We start from the raw sequence: 20,890 nt of genomic DNA, 5'->3' as shown, positions 1-20,890 counted from the left end.
CATAGACACTACACTGTGTTTCGGTGGCCACAGTCAGGTTTTTCTACCAGCCTGACCATCTGCTGCATGTTTTACAGTCAAATTAAAAGTCTGCATTTGGACACTTCCTTCCTTCCAAGTCTCCTTTCCTTCCTCCTTTTTATCTCGCTTTACTCAAGTACAACCCAAGTATCTGGTTCAGAGAGTGCCCTTGTTGTGCCCAGGGGCACTGATAAGCTTCTTTCAGCAGAGTTTGTGACCAAAGAGGGCTTAAAAGGTTCACATTTGTCCTCTAACTCTTTTTTTAATATTAACTATCTTAGTCCACAGAAAATAAGTTATTTTTGCCATCCTAAACAGGAATGGGTTGCACCTTATTTCATAAATATTTGTTAATTTTAAGGGTGCCATGTGCATAATAAAGCAACTGTAGAGAGAACAATGGTGCAACTTCAAAATGAGCTGAATTTGCCATGTTCAATGGGGAAAAGTGCTGATAGGGTCACTGCTATAGTCAGCATCTAAATACCAGCTAGAATCAGCAAGATTTCTTAAGAAAGGAGACACAAAAATACTGATAATATGGAAGAACTTGACCAAGTAGAGTGCTGTGGAGTTGTCAATGGCTCTGCTTAGCAAACTCCACCTTTACTTGGTGCCACTAAGGCGGGAGCAACTTGTTTGAAATCAGAAACGTGCTTCAGTTTTGAGGCGAGGCCTGTGAGCCTGTGCCAAGAGGTTAGCGTGTGAAAAGCTCCACTGACTTCAGAAAATAGACCGTCCTTAATTACAATGGGCTTTTCTGGGGCAACGGACTTTACTGGGGACTTTACCGAGGGACTTTGGGGTCTTTACCGAGAGCAAGATTTGCCCAGATTTATTGCTACGGAGCTGTGTTTGTTGAGTTTATTCTAACGTGTGTAATCTGCTCCTAGGATACCACAGGAGGAGATATGGATCTTCGTGCTAATTGCTGTGCACTTTAGATACAATTAGGGCAAATGATCTTTTTTTTAAGACTTGTGGGTTTTATAACACTTCAAGGCAATATAAGTGATCTGCAGGAGTTTTAACATTATGCTTTTGTAACAGAAAACTTAAATAGAAGGTTTTAAATTGTGTTCTCTCAGTCTCTGGTAAGACTGGGTATCCCAAGCCAGTAAGAAGTGGGTCTGCTCCTAATTCCTTTGAAGTCAGTGGGAAGCTGGCAATTTTATAACATATGGTGTAGAAGCATACGTACCTCTGTAGTGGATAATATAAAATCAATGTTATACATCTGGCAAAATCTGTGTGCTTGTGTTATGGCCTTCTGACATAAAGTTTACACCTGTTCATTTTCAACTAGATTTGTATTCAAGCAAATTCTGTGTAGTCTTTGTGCTAAAGAATTGATTCTTCTGGAGTTTTACTTAGAATTTTCAAATTTGGCTGAAAATTCCAATTATAAATTTTAGTAGTTTCTTTAATGTTTACTTTATTACACATGTGGATATGAATGTCCATACAAATGCTCCCATGAGAATGGTGTTATTTATTAAATAGTCACATTTATTTATCTTAAATGAGTATAGAGTTATGGCCTCTTGAAGCAAATGGGAATCCTAAGAAACCATCAGAAGGTTTTTTTTCCTTTTTTTTTTTTTTTAAATTTTTTTTTTATTTGACATTCACTGAAGATTATTTTCAGGTCTCATTAATGGTCTTTGAAATGATTGGAACTTCTTTGGTTCAACTGAAGAGAGGAAATATGGTGACACCAGCATAGCTCTGAGGACTAGACATGTATCCATTCTCATTTTCTCTCATGGCTTGAAAGCACTGGATCTTATCTTCATCAACCTTGATGTACTAATATTTTTTTTTCATTTTAGTTGTCATTCAGACTTTGCTTCTTTGAGTATTCACCTTGGAGGAAGCAGTGAGGTCAAGCTATTAATGGTTGCTGGTGTTTAACCACGTCATTTAGATCTGACATGTGCACACAGATATACATACATAAGGTGACAGATGCTGTTGGGTATCCTGAACTGCAGGGAAGTACTATTTTGAGATAATGTTCAAAAAATGTGTTCAGAAGATCTCCCAATTTGTTCTTCCATCCTTGAGATTGCTCACTCGAATGGTAGATGCTGATGTCTTCCTTCATTTTCACTAACACCTTCTCTTCTCCCCTCTCTGTTGAACAGTTGTACGGCTCCCACGAAACTGACTGTCAACATATAAGAGTCGGATATGGAAGGTTGCTCTTTCAAACCTTAGTATGAAACAAGTAGATTCTTAGTGGGCATGAAATCCAGGGAATCTGAGAATTTCTTCATATGCTATAGATTTGGCCCTTGGCTTGTCATATATTACCTACCAATTAAGGATGTCTGACAGAGAAAACAACAATATAACTTTGGCTCTCGAGCCACCTCTGACGTGAACAGCAAGATGCGCAAGAAGTAGATTTCGAAGTCCTCAGCTTTATAGCGGCACTTTTGTGTGTAACTGGGCAACTCAATTTTATCTGAGTCTCTTTAGTACCCATAGGAAAGTTTTAATGCATTTTCTGGAAGGAAAAGCCAAGTCTAGAGCACCCTGGGTGGGGGACTAACACACATCAGCAGAAGCTGCTCTGAGGAACACTTTGAAGCTGAGAAATTAATGCAAGGCTGTCACGTAGCAAAGATGTTTAACCAGCAGTGGTGTGCATGGCATAGTTTGAGAGTTGCTGCTAAAAGGCTGTGATTTAGCAAAGCACTCAAGCAGATGTTTATTTCTATTCTTAGAGCATCCCTGCTTAACGCATGTTCCTAACTCAAGTTGGGTGGATAAGTCCTATTGATGGCATTAGGTTTCTCACCTGAATTGAGGCTCATGGCTACATTTTGACATGGCATTTCCATCTGGATGTTTTCTTAATGTGTATTGATACCCTGAGAGATACCCCAGTTTTACAAGTAATTTTTTCCAGATTTTGTCCTCTGTGCATGAGCAATACATTGCCTTTGCAGAAAAAGTCCCATTGTTGGCTTTTTGAAGCAAAGATTCTATGATGTAAATAGTTAAAAAAGCAAAAGAGCTTGCACTGAACCCACAGAGTTTAATTCCTGGAGAAGAATTACTGCGTACTGCATGTTGATGTGTGTATAGAGACTTCCAAGAAAGGAGTTTGCCTTAGTATCCTTTGATGATTTTTTCACCCTATTTGTGTAGACGATGTAATTAAGTAAGTTAAATGCAGCTTCCTCTGAGTCACTGATTTCTCTTTCAACAGGAAAGCAGCTGGAAAGACCTTGAGATTTGCTATGACTTGGTAGAGGGATGAGAGGTGATCACTGTGTGTATGTGTGTGCAGAGGACATTTCGGATGGCACCAGAAGCAGTCAAAATAAGCCTGATGGAGTCAGTGGGGTCTGGAGTTGCCCCCATATGTTTTCCTCTCACTGTCCATCAGGATATTTTCTATCCAACTCTACAGACCTTAGGAGCTCAGATACTTGTTTCCTCGCTGTTGGCAATCCCTTGTCAGGCTGATCTGAATCCCCATGTAGAGGTAATTGGTGTCAAATGTGTGTATGTGCATATTTGTTGAGGTGCCACGGAGACAGGCTGCAGGAGAAAGTATGAGGTTGCAGTAGTGCAGGGTAAGGAGAACAGATTTGTAAGCGACAGAAAGGAACAGATGGCTTTGGTTGTAATGCCTTTATTTATATTTAATGTTAATATTCCTCTTGGAACACCAGCACTTCAGTGCTGGAGAGATACTCACTTTAAGGTATTTTTCATACCATCTCCAGTGCTGAACCATTAGGGTGGTTGCTGCAACCCTGGCAGCAAATGTGCTTGCTAACCTCTTTGTGATGACTGTTTTCCTCCACTCTGCACCCGATTTTCATGAATTTATTGAGTATTCCCATTCCAAAACCACACCTTTCAGTGCAAATGATGAAATAAAAGTGATAATAAAACTGTCCTATGTGCCAGGCCAACTGGGGTAAATGTTCCTGTCAAAGATGTGAACTGGAAAGATCATTGCTCTTTTTTTTTTGTAATTTCTTGGATAAAAAGAAAAATTATTTGCTTTTCCCCAAGTTACATCAGCTTTCAGTGTGATCACATTTCAAGCCTAAACGGCCTTGACAGACTTTTTTTCTTAAATTAAGATTCAGTCTGGTTCCTGGTAACACATTGGGATATAATGACTGAAGAAAACGAACATCAATTATTCACAGTCTATTGGAGAAGCCTTGTATAAATTATTCACGGGAGACATTCTGAAGCTAGCTGAAATTATAGGAAACATCAATAATGAAGCAATGATTTCCTCACGTTCTTTGGCTTTCTTTTTTTCTCCTCATCCTGTATTTCAGTTGGTCCTTGGTTCCATGTTGTGTGGACCTTGACATCACAGGGTATCACTGAACTCTATGTACTTGTTTTTGGCCACATCTTCCCATCCAGGCTTGTGGCATGTGTCTGTTAAATGCTGCAGCTGCTCAGAGGGACAACTATGGGATGCTGCCCACCTCATATTTCCTTTCTGAGCTACAGTTTTTGTCTCTGCTCATGAGAGGCTGAGACAATTCAGCCCAGACCCTGCCTGCAGGAGATGGCAACATCTCACCTGCATCCCAGGCAGTGGGGCTCTGGATGAACAACGTAGGAAGTGAATAGAGAGAGATGGAAAGCCAGTGTCTGAGATTATTTTTCCTTTTTTGCCTTAGGGCAAGAAGGAGGACCTGGGTAACTATAGACTGGTCAGCCTCACCTCCATCCCTGGGAAGGTGATGGAAAAACTTATCCTTGGTGTGATCTCAAGGCATATCAAGGATAAGAGGGTCAACATGGCTTCACCAAGGGGAAGTCGTGCTTGACCAACCTCATAGCCTTTTATGAAGATGTAACGAGGTGGATAGATGACGGCAGAGTGGTGTATGTGGTCTACCTTGACTTCAGTAAAGCATTTGACACAGTCTCCCACAGCATCCTTACAGCTAAACTGAGGAAGAGTGGTTTGGATAATTGGGTAGTGAGGTGGACTGTGAACTGGCTGAAGGAAAGAAGCCAGAGAGTTGTAGTCAATGGGGCAGAGTCCAGTTGGAGGTCTGTATCTAGTGGAGTGCCTCAAGGGTCAGTACTGGGGCCAGTACTGTTCAATATGTTCATCAGTGACTTGGATGAGGGATTAGAGTGCACTGTCAGCAAGTTTGCTGATGACACGAATCTGGGAGGAGTGTCTGACACACCAGAGGCTGTGCTGCCATCCAGAGACCTGGACAGGCTGGAGAGCTGGGCAGGGAAAAAATTAATGAAATACAACAAGGGCAAGTGTAGAGTCTTACGTCTGGGTAGGAACAACCCCAGGTTCCAGTATAAGTTGGGGAATGCCCTATTAGAGAGCAGTGTAGGGGAAAGGGACCTGAGGGTCCTTGTGAACAGCAGGATGACCACGAGCCAGCACTGGTGCCCTTGTAGACAAGAAGGTCAATGGCATCCTGGGATGTATTAGAAGTGGGGTGGTCAGTAGGTCGAGAGAGGTTCTCCTTCCCCTCTACTCTGCTCCAGTGAGACCACATCTGGAATATTGTGTCCAGTTCTGGGCCCCTCAGTTCCAGAAGGACAGGGAACTGCTGAAGAGAGTCCAGTGCAAGGCAACAGAGATGCTGAAGGGAGTGGAGCATCTCCCGTGTAAGGAAAGGCTGAGGGAGCTGGGGCTCTTTAGTTTGGAGAAGAGGAGACTGAGGGGGTGACCTTATTAATGTTTCTAAATACATAAAAGATGAGTGTCACGAGGATGGAGCCAGGCTCTTCTCAGTGACAACCGATGGTAAACCAAAGGGTAATGGGTTCAAACTGGAACACAAGAGGTTCCACTTAAAATTGAGGAGAAACTTCTTCTCAGTGAGGGTGCCAGAGCCTGTACCAGGCTGCCCAGGGGGATTGTGGAGTCTCCTTCTCTGCAGACATTCAAACCCTCCTGGACACCTTCCTGTGGAACCTCAGCTGGGTGTTCCTGCTCCGGCAGGGGGATTGGACTGGATGAGCTTTTGAGGTCCCTTCCAATCCCTGTCATTCTGGGTTTCTGTGATTCTGTGTCTTTTCACTGGTTTAGGTAGAATTGCTCCATTGCTAGCCCCTTCTAATGATGTTATAATCTGGCAAAACTCAGTCCTTTGTCTTTTTTAAAAATGTAACGTATTGAAAGCGAGAGGGACACAGAAGGATGCACATGAATGTGCACATGCTCAGTGGCAACAGAATAAACAGAAGAGCTGAAATAGTTCTAGGTGTCATAACTGAAAAATGTCTGGAGAAAAATGTCTGCTGAGAAGACTGATTGTGGTAGAAGTAGTGGGTCCAAGTGATGTGGGATGGGAAACTACCTGAGGGAAGATATGAGACTGAGCAGCCAGGGCTGCATAAAGGAGGAAAGCAATTTAATATGTTATGGTTTTGATGAAGGGCACTGAGACAGCTTTGATTGATCTTAGAGTGAAATCACAAATATTCTGATCCCTCTCACAGGGTAGCTGTATCTGAGAGATATTTGACATAAGAAAACACTCCAGAGGAAGGTGTCATACCTCAGAAGAAGTTGAGTAGTAATATACTGGTGAGTATCTACTCTGTTAGTCCAGGTGTGCTCATGATAAACCTGTCCTGACTGCCAACATCAGAAAATTAAACAACGTGAGATTGTTAGGGTCAGTGAACAAAAGAGAAATGTGTCAACTGACACTGATGTCAATCCATCAAAATCACTGGGAGGGCCACAGCTGTACTAAAAGCCAGAACATGACCATGGAACCTTGCAGTCAAAGGGCAAATGAGGCAAGCCGATTTATGGTCTGTTTTGCCCTCTGGGGAGCGGTTTCCATGCCTGCAAAGTGATTGGAAAGTGCAATCAGCTCTGCAAAGTAATCTGTTGCAAGCACTCCTTGGAGGTGGACGTGCAGTGGGAAGGGGTTCTGCTTCAGGATGCCTCACATCTGTGGTGTGGCCCAGAAGGGAGGTGGGAGACCATCCCTCTCCACTCACAGAGTTTAAGAGGAGGGAGGTTAATTGGATCCGGTAGTTTAACCTCTAAGATTGAATATAAAGAAGGAAATTGATATGAAGGCGAGATAACACCATCATATGGTGTCCAGTTATGGTATGAAGCACTTGAGAGACAAAGGGTACATCACATGCCATGACAGATTGTTCCAGCAATCAATCATGTGGGTTATATCCAATTGGAATTTATCAGGGTTCAGTTTCCAGAAGGTGGTTCTTCTTATACAGTTCTCTTCTTGATTAAAAAGTCCAGTGTGATCCTGTGTTTTCTCCTTCTGAAGCTACTTATATATTAATCGAGTTGACTCTCAATCTTTTGATAAACTAAAAAGACTAAGCACTTCAGATCTCTCACTGCAAGAGATTACCTCTCATCTTAAAAGCACTTGAAGTCCTTTTCTTTTGCATTAACCTCTTAAAAATGCTGAATCACAACTATATTCAGTATTAGAACAATCCACTTGCCTGCAACGTGCTCTAAATATATCTGCAGATCTCATTAACACCTTTTTGCATGTCTTGATGAATAGTGGATCCACTCTGACCTTCAAGTTTTCTCTTCTCCAGGATACATTCCTGCCTTCTGCAGACTTTGAGTGGGCCCAGGCTTGCTGACAGATCCGAGTCGCTCATGTTACTTCAGGGTTTATCACTCTATCAGTCTCTCACCAACCAATTTTAATACCTTTATTTTTTCTGTTAGCCTGCAGATCATTGATAAAAATGTGGACTTAGTCCTGGGGCCGGCAGAACTGGCCCCTTCCTCCCTGCTCAGTGATGGTTTCCCACCGACAGCCCTGTCTGAGACCTGTTACTCAGGTGGTTCTTAATCCATTTAAGATGTACCTTACTGGGGTTGTGTGGTGCTACCTTCATCAGCATGACGAGCAAAACTAAGTTAAACTGTATTAGAAACCCTAAGTCTATTACATCCGCTCAGTCGCCTTTATCAAGTGACTTGTAATCCTTTTAAAGAATGAAATGAGGTCTGTTTGACAAGACTTATACAATGGTTTTGGTGGGTATTAGTACTGTAACTCATGTTAATTTTTTATGAATAGAATCTTGTGTCAGGTTTATCGCGTGCATGTATGAATGCACGTGGCTGCCTGTGGCAGTGTCGATCTAACAGTACTTTACAGCATCTTTTGTGACCAAGACCAGTCACCTGTACAAACCACAGCATTTTTTTTTCCTTCTGTATTTATTTTAAGAAAGCTACAGCTACAAATCATGAATAATTGCATCGGCTTCACTGGAGCTAGTGAAGACATCAGTGTATCCAGCACCACAGCATGTTGGGCCGTTGCCAGCTGCCTCTGTAAATGTTCTTCCAGGTCATGAAACCTTTTGAAGCATTTCATAGGTTTTTTCACAGAAAGAAAGAAAATCAAGTTCAGTCATCACAACGTGTGTGGTTCCGTGTAAGTTGGTGTGTACTACCCAAACTGATATTCGAAAGGTGTAACAGGAAAATATGGAGCTGGAGAGGGAGAAGAATAGTAATGTCCAAACAGGATCAATAGTGTCAGTTCTGGGAAAGATTTCAGAATTGCTTATGTGATTTAACAGACTTAATTCTGTTTTCTGAAACATGTTAGACATGTAAGGAGTTATTCAATAGAGATGTTTTCTCTGAAAAGTAGGTATCAAATGCTTAAACAAATAGCCTCTGGGGCTGGGGACAGGTGGTGTTCACAAAGGCTAACTCTGAGCCAGGAGGCTAATTTTCCCTCTGGAATCTGAAGCAAGAGGGAGGGTTTAGTGGGCAATGAACCAGAGCTTTACATGCTTTAGATTCCTGAAACTTCACATTGCACCTTAACCTCCCATGTGGTGATGCTGTCCTTCCTGTTGACAGCATCTTGCGTGTGTCACCCCCACAAACACAGCGGTGCTGCGATAGCGTCAGCTGTTTCTGTAGACAAGGTCAGCCCTGGATCTGTGCTCAGCTGTGTATAAGTGAGATGGAGCAACCACAAGTAAGGTGCAGTGCCTGTGCCCTGTCCCCACCCCAGGCAGGTGCCTTCTGGTCCATCATGGGGGACATCTGTTCTGAAGGGTCCCTCTGGGCACAGCCACAACCTGCCCAACTCCAGCTGGGACAGACTCCGAAATTGATGCTGCTTAGATTTAAGAGGGTTTAACCTGGCTTTTGGTCTCCCACCTTGCTGGAGGAGGAAATTATGTGACTCTAGGAGATGAGACCATCTCGGTGCTTGTCGCACAGTGTTTCCCCCCCATCACCCTCCAGCTGCTCCCAACTGCCTGGAACGAGACCAAGCGGTGCATCTGTTCCAGTGTCGAAAGTGGTTCATGTTGCCATTAGCCACGTTCAGCCCCAAATTGAACCTGGCAAGCAGCTGGCATGCTCAGAGCTTGTTTGCTTGCAGACACATGTGTTTTGATGGGAAATGCTTCTGCCTTTGAAAGACTATTCTTAGAAAAGAGAAAGAAGGTTATTCCCACTTACATAAGAAAAGGGCTCATCTCTCTCGTGGAAGGTGAGAGTTGGATGGCAGTGTCCTGTGCAGCAGCCTGTTTGATCTCTTTATTTCTCTAAAATGATCAGACTGCAAGGAGTTAAAACATATTAGTACAGTTAAAGCAATAATCTCTGCTCATCCTCACTGGAATTGAAGAGGAGGCTCTGCTGCCTTCTGCATCTTCATTATGTCACGAATCTCTCGCAGTTACTGACTCCTTATTTGAAACTCACAAATCTGGAACATGTGGTTAAGCAGCGCTCTCTATTTCTTGATATTGAACTTTCTTTAAAAAATGTTGAAACTGTTCATGAATTTGAATATGTCATGAGAGAGCTCACTTTTTTTTGACTTTGCTTCCTGATGGCTTCCCTGTGCACTCTTCAAAAGGAAAAAATAAAGCAGGATTTATCAATAATGCTAAAGCAGTGAGTCAGGACACTTTTGTGTATTTAAGGTGAAAAGCTTTATAATATCTGGTCCCAGGTGGGACACACAGGGAAGTGCTCGCCGTTTTTCTCAGGGTCTCTGAAGAAAGCTGGGCTTCTGACCTGAGTGGCAGGTGCATCCTATGGCTTGAGCTGAGGTTGCAGATGTAGCCAAATGGGATGTTGGCCCTACAGCTCTGTCATCACTGCCTACAGAAAACCGCTTTCCCCCTCTGAGGGTGGGTTATTTTCCTGTCTGTCCATCTTTCACAGAAATCCATTGATATCCCCACCCCAGCACCCGTCCCTGCAAGGCTCCTGCCCACTTTCCATCCTGATCCATCACCAATGAGTGATGGGGTTAGAAAAACAGATTTGTTGGCTGAACCAGTCCACTGATTCAAATTCAGAGTATGTTGATATGACCAAGAGGGAAAAATGACCCTTTGGCAGATCTTTTCATCAAAATGGACCTTTTATCTGGATTCCATCAAGGGTAATTACACAAGAAAATGCTGCAAGAGCCAGCACAGAAGTGGGAACCTGCACTGCAGTTGGATTCAGATGAAAATTAGAGTTACTCGGTCATGACTTCATCAAAGTACTTACAGCCAAACAAGTTTTTCTGCAGTTAGATAACTATCAGCACATCTGTGAAACTGCATATGCTGGGATTTCAGCCGGCATCAGTTGTTTTGGGCCAGTTTCACCACTTTGCCTGGCAGTCTGGTCTCGTCCTACTGTCAGACTATGAATTTATATCTCTTAAAGCAAGTGTATGAAATATCCACCATTGCACAATGTGGCATGCATGAAACAGTAAAAAATCCCACCATCTCTTGGTATGCGAGTTGTCTGCATTGCTCTGAATCCTGCTTTGGCTAAACTGGCACAGTTAAGTTTAAAAATCTGCAAGCAACATAGGAAATACTGTGTTCCGCAGAAAGCGCTCATTTGTTTTCCATCCCGGATGTTCAGTCTCAGAGAGAACGTGGTGCAGCATGGGGCTGGGGAAAACTTCTTTCCTTTGAGGTGCCAGAGCCCTGGACCAGGCTGCCCAGAGAGGTTGTGGAGTCTCCTTCTCTGGAGACATTCAAACCCACCTGGACACCTTCCTGTGTGATCTGCTCTGGTGAACCTGCTTTAGCAGGTGGGTTGGACTGAATGGTCTCTAGAGGTCCCTTCCAACCACAACCATCCTGTGATTCTGTGAAAGCAGGATGGTCTGTTGTTGCAAAGAGCATCTGGGCATGAGTTACGATTCCTGGCACAGACATGGGTCTCTGTGGTCACACAGGACTTCAGCCACTGTCCAGGTTTCCTCTGTATAATGAGAATATTCTTCTCTTGGCAGGTAGAGGTGATCAGACTGGAACATGGGGTGTGTAGTTACTTGGGGCAAATAATTTTAGAGGCATCAGTAAAAACACTTTGTGGACATTCCTTCTAAACTATACTTCCCCTAGTTACATATGCTATTACTGTCTCTGCTGTGCTGGCCACCAGTGTTTATTTTCTCAGCATGCTAGTATCACCCCATTTGCAAGACACAGGCCCATTAGTGATCGTTTCCAAGACCACCTGGTCTATCAGGCAAGATGTTCAATGCTTCGTAGGCAGCCCATGTGAGGAGAAATGTGGGGAGAGCCTTGGATTAGGTCTGCAACTCTCAGCTGAGACTTGTAGTATTTTATTACAGTTTGCGTGCTGCCATATGCCCTTCTTAGCTACTCTACAGGTGGGTGATACGAGTCTACTCTGGCTCTCAGGTGCTGGTGATTTTAATTGAGTTCAAATTATAACAGGTGGGGGAGCAAGGGTGAGGAGAACTGGATTACAAACCCTCAGTCTCATGAATTGCTTTTGGACAGAGTCTGTGGGTAGAGATTTTGTTTCTAAAATCTTGTTTTGCCAACAGAGACAAGCTGCAAATCAAGAGCCGCCATCTGAGATTTGGTTTCAGTGCTGTTGCGTCAGGGAAAAAACAGGCACTGGGGAACATCTCAATTTTGTAGCCAAAGTGGAGAGTTCAGCTTTTGTATTCCTGGTGCTGGGGAGTTCCCGTTTGATTCTCTTTAGTCACAGTTCACTCTTAATTAATTAAGTGGCAGAAAATTAATGGAAATTAATTTGGATTAATTTCTCCTTTCATATGTTGGAAATTATTGCCTCCCCAGCTTTCTCCTGTGCCTCTGGCGAGTACCTGGAGATGAAGAACCAGGTGTGCAGCAAATGTGCAGAAGGGACCTACTCACTGGGCAGCGGGATCAAGTTTGACGAGTGGGATGAGCTGCCAGCAGGATTCTCCAACGTGGCGACTTTCATGGACACGGCGGTGGGCTCGGCTGAGAATAAAGCCGACAGCTGCAACAAGTAAGAAGTTCTGTTTGTGTCTGGGTTACGGAGCCATGGGTGAACCTGAGACAGCTCAACAGCACAAATCATAGAATTGTAGAATCAATTTGGCTGGAAGAGACCCTCAGGATCATCCAGTCCAACCCAGCTTAATGACTCACCCGAGCTCTCTGGAGGGTGATCAACCCCAGTAATGGCCAACAGCAGTGGCTGGAAAGCAAAATTTTTAGCAATCTCTTTGCCATCATCATGGTCTCCTCAGGCTCATCAGCAGCTAGTGAGTCTAAGACCAGCCTGAGTCTGCTCTTAGTTGTAACTGGAAAGCTCCAGGGTCATGGTGGCTAAAATGTGGCTAAAAGGTACTTTCACAGCTTATTTAGAGACACATGGTAGTTGCAGAAGGCTGTTTCTGAGTATAGTTGAATGTATGTTGGGCCTATGGATAATGAACCTTTCCTATGTAGGCTGAGTCCTAAATTTCTAGAACCATACCTTTTCCCATGCGCATTTTAATGAAAAGTATTATATTTACATGCAAAATAAATGGGATTCTAGTAATAAATTTATAAATTCACTGCAGTTAGCTACTGTGGGATTCTGGGTTCTTTATTAAGTAACAAGTTTTTGAATAGTAGTGTAAGAAAAGTCTCCTCAGTGTCTCTGATCTTAGCTGAGGCTTGTTTTGTTTATGTTCATCAGCTCTTCGTGGACACCTCGAGGGAATTACATCGAGTCGAACAGGGATGATTGTACAGTTTCTCTCATCTATGCTGTGCACCTGAAGAAATCTGGTTCTGTCTTCTTCGAATACCAGTATATTGACAACAATATCTTCTTTGAATTTTTTGTAAGGCCTTTTATATGATGAATCCAACCTTATATTGTAAGAATTAAATCCAGATAAAGACCATCAGAAACAGCTTTTTCCTCCCTTTGCATTCCCCGTATGCCCATAGCTTGTTGCAGCTGAACCAGATTTTTTTAAAAAAACCCCTTTTCTTTCTGCCGCTTATGCTGCCTTTTGGGAATGAATTTCAGCTTCAATTTCTATTTACCATGTGGTGGGATTTTTTCATTAGGAATCATGACTGTCTCAGTTACTCCAACCTTTTATAAGGCAGCTGTTGGTGGTAGATGCTTCAGTTTGGGAGTGGTTGACTTGAGATGCCTTTCAAGGCACTTGAAGTTTTAAAAGATTTCTTCCAAGGTGGACATCCAGAGCCTGAGGTGCTTCAAGGCATTAGTATTAGTAGAGGCTGTACCTTTAGTTTTAGGTCAATTTGGGTCATAGCAATTGAGATGAAAAGAAAAGCAGGAGAAGAGACAAACTGGTGATCCTTAAAGAAGAGACAGAAACAACAGTTCTCAAGAGAGATTTAGGAGTAAAAATTCAGATGACTTTTAGTAGAAATTACGCTTTGAGGACGCGTCCCCACTGCGAAAATGAGGGGCTGGGGATCATTAGCTCTGAAATGGGAGCAGCCTGACTGGGCTTGTACCATGCTGTACCCAGATTACTAAAGCAGTCTGATAAGCAGGGATCTGAATGGGAAGGACATCCCTGCTCTGCCCACAGGGACTTGTTGGGGTCCAGAGAGCCAGAAGCTTCCCAAATGCCCCACATCACTGAGATGCTTTGGAAGTTTCTACCAAAAGCTACATTGCTTTCCCTGACAATATTGTACCTGCCACTTGGGACAGAAAAAAACATGGTGGGAGGGCAGCTCAGAGGAAATGACTGGAAATTTTCAGTCTTCTCTGTTACTGCCTTTCTCCCTGCCTGGTGAGTTCTGCTTTTCATCCAAAAAACATCCTGTGGTATCTCACAGGAGTGCCAAACCTCAGCCAGTGTTGGTTAATGTTCCTTGAAGCTTGGAGAAAAATGCAAAGTATCCTTATCCTTAGTAAAGATGGGAAAAGAAGAAAAATAAGCTGCTGGAGGAACCCTATTGCTGCTACATCAGTGCAATCTATTACGCTTTGATAATGGACAGTGCAGACAATATTATTTAGCATTTCAGTCTTATATTAGACTATCCTGCCTTCTTCATGGGGAAAAAAGCAGGAAATATGATTTCTGCTGTCAGATGAATGCACCAAGATTACGAATCCTAGCTCCAGCTGCTTGACTGACTGATTGCTCTGCTTTTGCAATGGAGCCAATATATTGTTTCTCTGAGCACTGGCTTTAAAAATGTTTTTTTCATTACTGCTTTTATCTATACACCACTCATTCAACTCTGTAAATTTATCATTCCCTGTTCAAGACGCAGTGAGTGGTGCAGTCCTACATAGAAATGCCTATCTCAGTGACTCCTTGTCAACCTCAGTATTTCAGGGAAACCATATTTAATGTTGCTCCCAAAGTATTTTTTCTTCTCCAGCATGTCTTTGTACTTAAATATATTTAACAATGACACTTCAGCTCTGGACAGTGACATTTCAGTGGCAGGTTGCTGGGAAAGGGTGGAATTTTTGGGCTTGCCAGGCACAGGTGGCTGTACTGCCAGTCTGAGGATAAGCGAGGAGATGCCCTCAAATGTGGGAAGCAAGTGTGGATGCTTCTTGTTAGATACCCAGTACCTCTGCATTCTGCCCTTTCCAGGTTCTTTTTACACATTGATGCCCTTTACACCTTGTGGAGAGCAGACTATATATTCTTATCTTCATTTTGCAGATGGGAACTGAGGAACAAAGATGCTGTAGTTCAGATTGCTCAAGATAATTAAGCAAATACCTTCTACTTAGATACTACTTCTCACCTCTTTTCCTCAGATCTGTTGATCTAGGTGGGAATTAAGTGCACAGATGCTTTGGAGGATATGGGGTTATGTGACTCAGACTTGATGTGGAGCAACTTTGAGGAGGATGCTTGACCCCATGTCTTCTGAAAGTGTTGAATTGGCCTTTCTCCCTGGTGGAATAAAAGCTGAGCAACTGAACTCGTACCTCAAATGGACTTGACACTTTTTCTTCAGAGAAGACCATGATGAGAAGAAAGAAGTGGACCGTTGTGAGGCCATGCATCCAACCCTTCTGCAAGGAAAAGCTGCTGAGCTGCACTGGACCTGGGCAAGGGGCAATTGACTTCCCACCTCTGCCAGGGCAGACCCTCCATGGCATGTTACCTCTCCCTAGATAACATTACTCTCATCCCTAGTGAGGTCCAGTTGCAGGGAGATAAAGACATAAGAGATACTGGCTGCAGAGAAAGCAGCTTGTCCTCTAGCTTGGCCTGTCTATTCCTACCTCCCCTCTAATTTAGAAGCTTGTGGCCTCTGGATTTTAGAGAGTTTGGTCTTGGTGGGCTCAGAAGACAGAGGCGGCAGCCAAGACAAGATGCTCAGCATCTGAGTCTGACCAGATAGTGAGAGGACAAGCCTGAGATCTTCTCCTCCTGCTCTTTTTTTTTTTGTCTGCCTCAGAGGTGGTCATTGGAGTCACTGTTAAGCTGCTAGCAGGTTTTGAAAGTTGAGATTTTTCTGCCAAAAATAAGGCAACTGCTATCCTAAATATGTAGACAACAGGAACAAAGCTGAATCTTGTAATTCCTTGCCAGCAGTGATTATGCTGACAGATACATGTGATTGTGGTCACTGATCTCTCATTTCTAATTAACAGATACAAAATGACCAGTGCAAAGAGATGGAGTCCACAGCAGACAAGTGGGTGAAACTAACAGACAACGGGGAATGGGGCTCTCATTCTGTAAGTGTGCAAAAAATTCCTTCTGAAACTTTTATTCCATTTGTAAATGTCTGTGATTTCCTCTGAGCAAATAAGGGTCAGGTCCTGTGAATGCATCTGAGGAAGCGCAGCTTTCCTGGCACTGCGAGCAAAGCCCCGAGATCTCTAAGGGGCTGATCCCAGAGCATATGATATAGATACAAGACTTCATATTGATTTCCCTGGGTGTTGAATCAAGTGCTTTGTGAGGTAAATACATTTATGCAAATCCACCTGCCATAGTCACTCTGCATGATTATAATTGAAATCTTACACAAAATGATCACAAAAACAGTCAAAGGGCTGGAACAGGTCTGCTATGAGGACAGGCTGAGAGAGTTGGGGCGTTCAGCCTGGGGAAGAGAAGGCTCCGGGGAGACCTTATTGCAGCCTTTCAGTGCTTAAAAGGGACTTGTAAGAAAGATGGGGACAGACTTTTTAGCAGGGCCTGTTGTGATAGGACAAGGGGTGATGGTTTTAAACTAAAGGAGGAGAGATTCAGGTTAGACATGAGGAAGAAATGTTTTACACTGAGGGTGGTGAAACCCTGTCCCAGGTTGCCCAGAGAGGTGGTGGATGCCCCATCCCTGGAGACATCCCAGGCCAGGCTGGACGGGGCTCTGAGCAACCTGATCTGGGTGAAGATGTCCCTGCTCATGGCAGGGGTGGCACTGGATGAGCTTTGAAGGTCCCTTCCAACCCAAACCATTCTGTGATTCTGTGATCTTCTACAGCAGTTGTTTGCTCACGAGAACACAAGATTATTCCCTGTTTCTCCCCAGAGCAGCGGGAGCAGTGTGTGTATGTGGAGAGAGGCAGGACGGGCATTTTATTCCCAAGTCTGTGCAGAGCAGCTGGACTGCACCCAGCTTGTGCTCTGTGGTGTTTTCCCTGGTTGAAAAGCAACTTGGCAGCCCTGGGATGGTTCCTGCAGCACCGATACGAGCATGTCCATGTTGGGAGCAGCAGCCCTTTGGCTGGCTTGTGATTGAGCTGGCTGAGTTTGCTTGGTGCACAGACCACGTGTAGACCAACTCACAGTGATGCCTGGCTGCCAATATACCATCATACCCTAATTCCCAGAGCCATACCAGCAAAGGCCCAACATATGTGACATTATGCCAGAAGGAAAAGGCTTTTTATGGGCATAGACAGCAGTCTGGTCTCTGTTTTCCATGGTCTGCTTGTTCTCCTGGAGGAGAAACCGTATTCCTGAGCCAGCTCCTGTTGGCAGTGCCTGTTATCTCAAGTGCAAGCCCTGCACCAGTCACATCAGGAGGCAGGAGAGCTGGGTGAGGAGGGGTGAGTGTCGCAGGCTGAGAGGTTGATCTAAGGCCAAGGCATCTACTTGCGTACGCTGAGAGATGTAAACAGTGTCTGCATGAGAGATGCTGCCATCTGAGCTCATCATCGGGGAAGTGCGTCTTCTCTGACTATGAAGGCTGTTCGGATGCCTGGCTGAAATGTAGACACAGGAGCTAAGTGAGATGACTATCCTGACTCCCCTCAAGGCTTTTGTCTTCACTGCAAATCCTGTCACGGTGGCTTCTTTGAGCCCAGTTTTCCAGATCCTGCAGCCTCTGCTTTCAGCATGTTAGTCCTGCTGCACTAGAACTGATGTTGGGTATCTCTGCACCACACAACGTGATGTTTGGTTCAATATGGCCCCAGTTCTGTTGTTACCTGTGGTAACCCAGCTCTCTTCTGCTCCCCTGGAGAGTAGCTGCTTGGGGAGTGGGAGATACAATGTGCTGTGTTTCCACTTTGCTGAATTTTTGGACTCTTTATCCTGGGTGAACAAAAGCTGTGGTCCTGCCAGGCCTGTACAACAACTGTAAATCTCGTTTTCCTGGCCCCCTGTGCTGGTGGAGTTTATCCCTCTCCTTGTATGAAAATAGAGGACCTTCAGTCCAGTATCACTATGTTGTCAGTAGGTATCTTGTACAGGTAGATATCATAGAATCATAAAATCATTTTAGTTGGAAGAGACCCTTAAGATCGCTGAGTCCAACAATAACCTAAATCTAGCACTAAACAATGTCCCTAAGAGCCTCATCTGTGTCTCTTTTAAACACCTCCATGGATGGTGACTCCACCACTTCCCTGGGCAGCCTGTTCCAATGCCTGACAACCCTTTCCATGAATAAATGTTTCCTAATGTTCAGTCTGAACCTTCCCTGGTGCAGCTTGAGGCCGTTTCCTCTCATCCCATGGTGCAACTTTGCAGAGCAGGCAGGGTCTTGGTAAACCTGCTGCTTTTAGTGAGCAGCGTGATATTGTAGTCACACAGGTGGGTTGAAGGCAGCAGGCACCAACACTGCTGCTGAAAGAAGTTGTCCTGCCTTCCTTCTGCCCCTTATCCCAGCCATGGTGCCACCAACCCACCACCCGTCCTGTGCCAGCATGGGGGTGGTGCAGCCACTTGCTGAACCACGCCATGAAGACGAGTAGGTCAAGACAGTATGAAACTGGGTTGTTTTCTGCATCTCATCTGCTGTTCAGGGTCAGAAATGAGCAGGAGGGATGGGACTGCTACTGGAAACATTAATGGTTTGTGCCTGGCTTCCTGATCATGATGCCATAGTGTTAGATGTAGGCAGAGCTTGATTTTTAAAGCCTATAAACAAAACTCACTTGTGAGCCTGGATTTTTGAACTCTGGGTCATGTTGGGTTTCTTTGTGAAAGTGTATCTCAAGGCTTCAAAAACAAACTGATTGACTGTATCTGATCGTAGAGCTAGAGATAAAAGCTCCTCAGTGTCAGGGGTATTGGATAGAGGCAGGAACAACTTTTTACCAGTTCTGCTTACAACAAGGTCAGGAACAGCTCTTGGTGTTTTTCCATGGAACTGGAGTGTTGAGAAGCATTTTTATGAAGCGTATGTAGGCACTCTGCAGAGATGTCTCTACCACATCTGCCTAACTGTCTCCCTGTTACTTCTTGGCTCACTAAGCAGCTTAGGAACAGCAAGGATTTCTGCTAGGGTGCAAGAAATCTGAGTAATGGAAGTAAGAAATAAATAAAATTATTGCTGAGGGGATAACTGCTCACTGTCATGTGTGTTGTTGCAGGTAACGCTGAAATCAGGTAGCAACATATTATACTGGAGAACAACAGGGATTCTCATGGGATCCAAAGTAGTAAAACCAGTTCTGGTTAAAAACATCACAATTGAAGGTAAGTGATATTTGCCTTTTAGGTCTTATCTCACTCTTTTGTCACAGTGTTTGCCCAGTGCTATTTCTACTGGTGTGCCTCCAGCACCAAAGTGGCTTTTTTTAGCCCCCTTATTCCTTGTCTCCTCCTCTGAAGTGTAGAAACAGAGCAGCAAAACTTCGCACCCTCAGGGAAAGCTGAAAAAATTATTTAGCTGGTAAATGATGCCATCTACTGGGGAACATTGGCTTAGCACATAAATAGGGAGAAAGATTAATAAATGGATTTTCTTTAATGTGGTAAAGACCACGCTTATTGATAAGCCTCTCAACACTGATAAATGGATGTATATATCATAACAGTGACAGCTAAAATACTATTTAAATAACTTAATTGATCTGGGATTGCTCTTTTGGTCCTGTTCTAAGTGTGATCAAACTCGAAGTATCACATAAGCTTCTTACATTGCTCAGACTTTCATTGAGGAGCAAAAATTAAAAACCTAAATTGCGACTCAGCAAAGCCAAAGTGTCTAAAGTGAGCGGTGAAAGTCTGTGATGTTTAAGCTGTGTTACCCAGCTGGCTTGCTTTCCCCCATAAGCAGGCAGGCAGTAATGGGGCATACCTCTCTGTATTTCAGTCTTTTACCTGTAATTTGCCTTACAGGAGTTGCGTATACATCTGAATGCTTCGCATGCAAGCCTGGTACCTTCAGTGACAAACCAGGTTCGTCTGGGTGCCAGGTGTGTCCAAGAAATACTTATTCTGAGAAAGGAGCTAAAGAGTGCACCAAATGTAAAGAAGAAATGTATTATGCAGGTACAGAAATCTAATGGGTTAAGCAAAACCAGGGGAACCTGAGTACATAAGCTCATAAACTGTTTCTGCGTGCAGACATGAGAATGGTTTTATCCAACAATGAAGTGTAGTCTTCAGTTGAGCTACTGAAACAGAAATGAAGATGGGGCTTCCAAGAAGCTGCAGAGGGCACATATGTGCATAACTGGACATACTAGATCTTGGCTGTCACCTGTGTTAGCAGAAAGGGATGGAGACCTTTTATGACCTCGAAGGGAATGGTTCTTCTGAGAGATAATAACAGTTGTGCTCTGCCCTCTTGTGGTAATTTGTGTTATCAGTTGGTGATGACCTGAACTGGCTTCAGCACTCTCTTCAGACTTGTCATGTTTCTAGGAGTCTCCTCTCTATAAATCATCTCCTGGCCTATCCCTACCTCCTGTGTGGTTGGAAGATGTGGTGATCTAGTTGATAACCCTAGTCCCCAAAGTTCTCTGCATTCCCAGCTGGTAATCATCAAATAACACAAGCACCATCCATCCCTCATGGTCAAAATTATTTTCTTTGTTGTAGTTGTTTTATAAGACAGTTTTTGAAGAATCATTTGTTGACCATAGCACCTGCTGTCACAGATTACGACAAATGCTTGGGGACCTATGCCTCTGCTCATGATGGGAATGGAAACTTTGCAAAAATATCTGGGAACAGGAAAAATTGGACCAGTGTTGTAAGGAAGTTTCTAATGGGTTAGAGAGTTTTTTTGTTCCATATCAAGTGAAAACAAATTCCCGTGCTTGGCAAACTACACAAATTACTGCTTGAAGCTGAAGGAGTGGGGTGAGGGTTTGAGTGATTCCCTGATTATACTAAATCAATGCATTTCAGTGTGACAGTACAAGCATAGCTGGTATTTTCCC

At 43.7% G+C, this 20,890-nt stretch overlaps 1 protein-coding gene across 2 annotated transcripts in view; it reads left to right on the top strand.

Annotated features, from left to right (window-relative positions):
* ELAPOR2 (endosome-lysosome associated apoptosis and autophagy regulator family member 2) overlaps positions 1-20,890 on the top strand; it is a 108,568-nt gene that overhangs the window by 60,931 nt on the left and 26,747 nt on the right. Inside the window, exons 1-6 of one of the 2 annotated variants that reach the window (XM_071803505.1) lie at positions 6,516-6,580; positions 12,115-12,310; positions 12,992-13,139; positions 15,914-16,000; positions 19,091-19,196; positions 19,842-19,994. In XM_071803505.1, the coding sequence (XP_071659606.1) occupies positions 12,147-12,310; positions 12,992-13,139; positions 15,914-16,000; positions 19,091-19,196; positions 19,842-19,994 (658 nt within the window). In that variant the 5' untranslated portion in view covers positions 6,516-6,580; positions 12,115-12,146. Of the gene's footprint in view, positions 1-6,515; positions 6,581-12,114; positions 12,311-12,991; positions 13,140-15,913; positions 16,001-19,090; positions 19,197-19,841; positions 19,995-20,890 lie in introns of those variants that run through there. The other variant, XM_065857093.2, reaches the window with a different exon arrangement.

This window comes from Patagioenas fasciata, chromosome 1 (genome assembly GCF_037038585.1).
Source record: "Patagioenas fasciata isolate bPatFas1 chromosome 1, bPatFas1.hap1, whole genome shotgun sequence".
NCBI classification, from domain to species: Eukaryota; Metazoa; Chordata; class Aves; order Columbiformes; family Columbidae; genus Patagioenas; species Patagioenas fasciata.
Note: the sequence above shows the minus strand (reverse complement) of the source record. Positions and strands in the feature narration are given on the sequence as shown.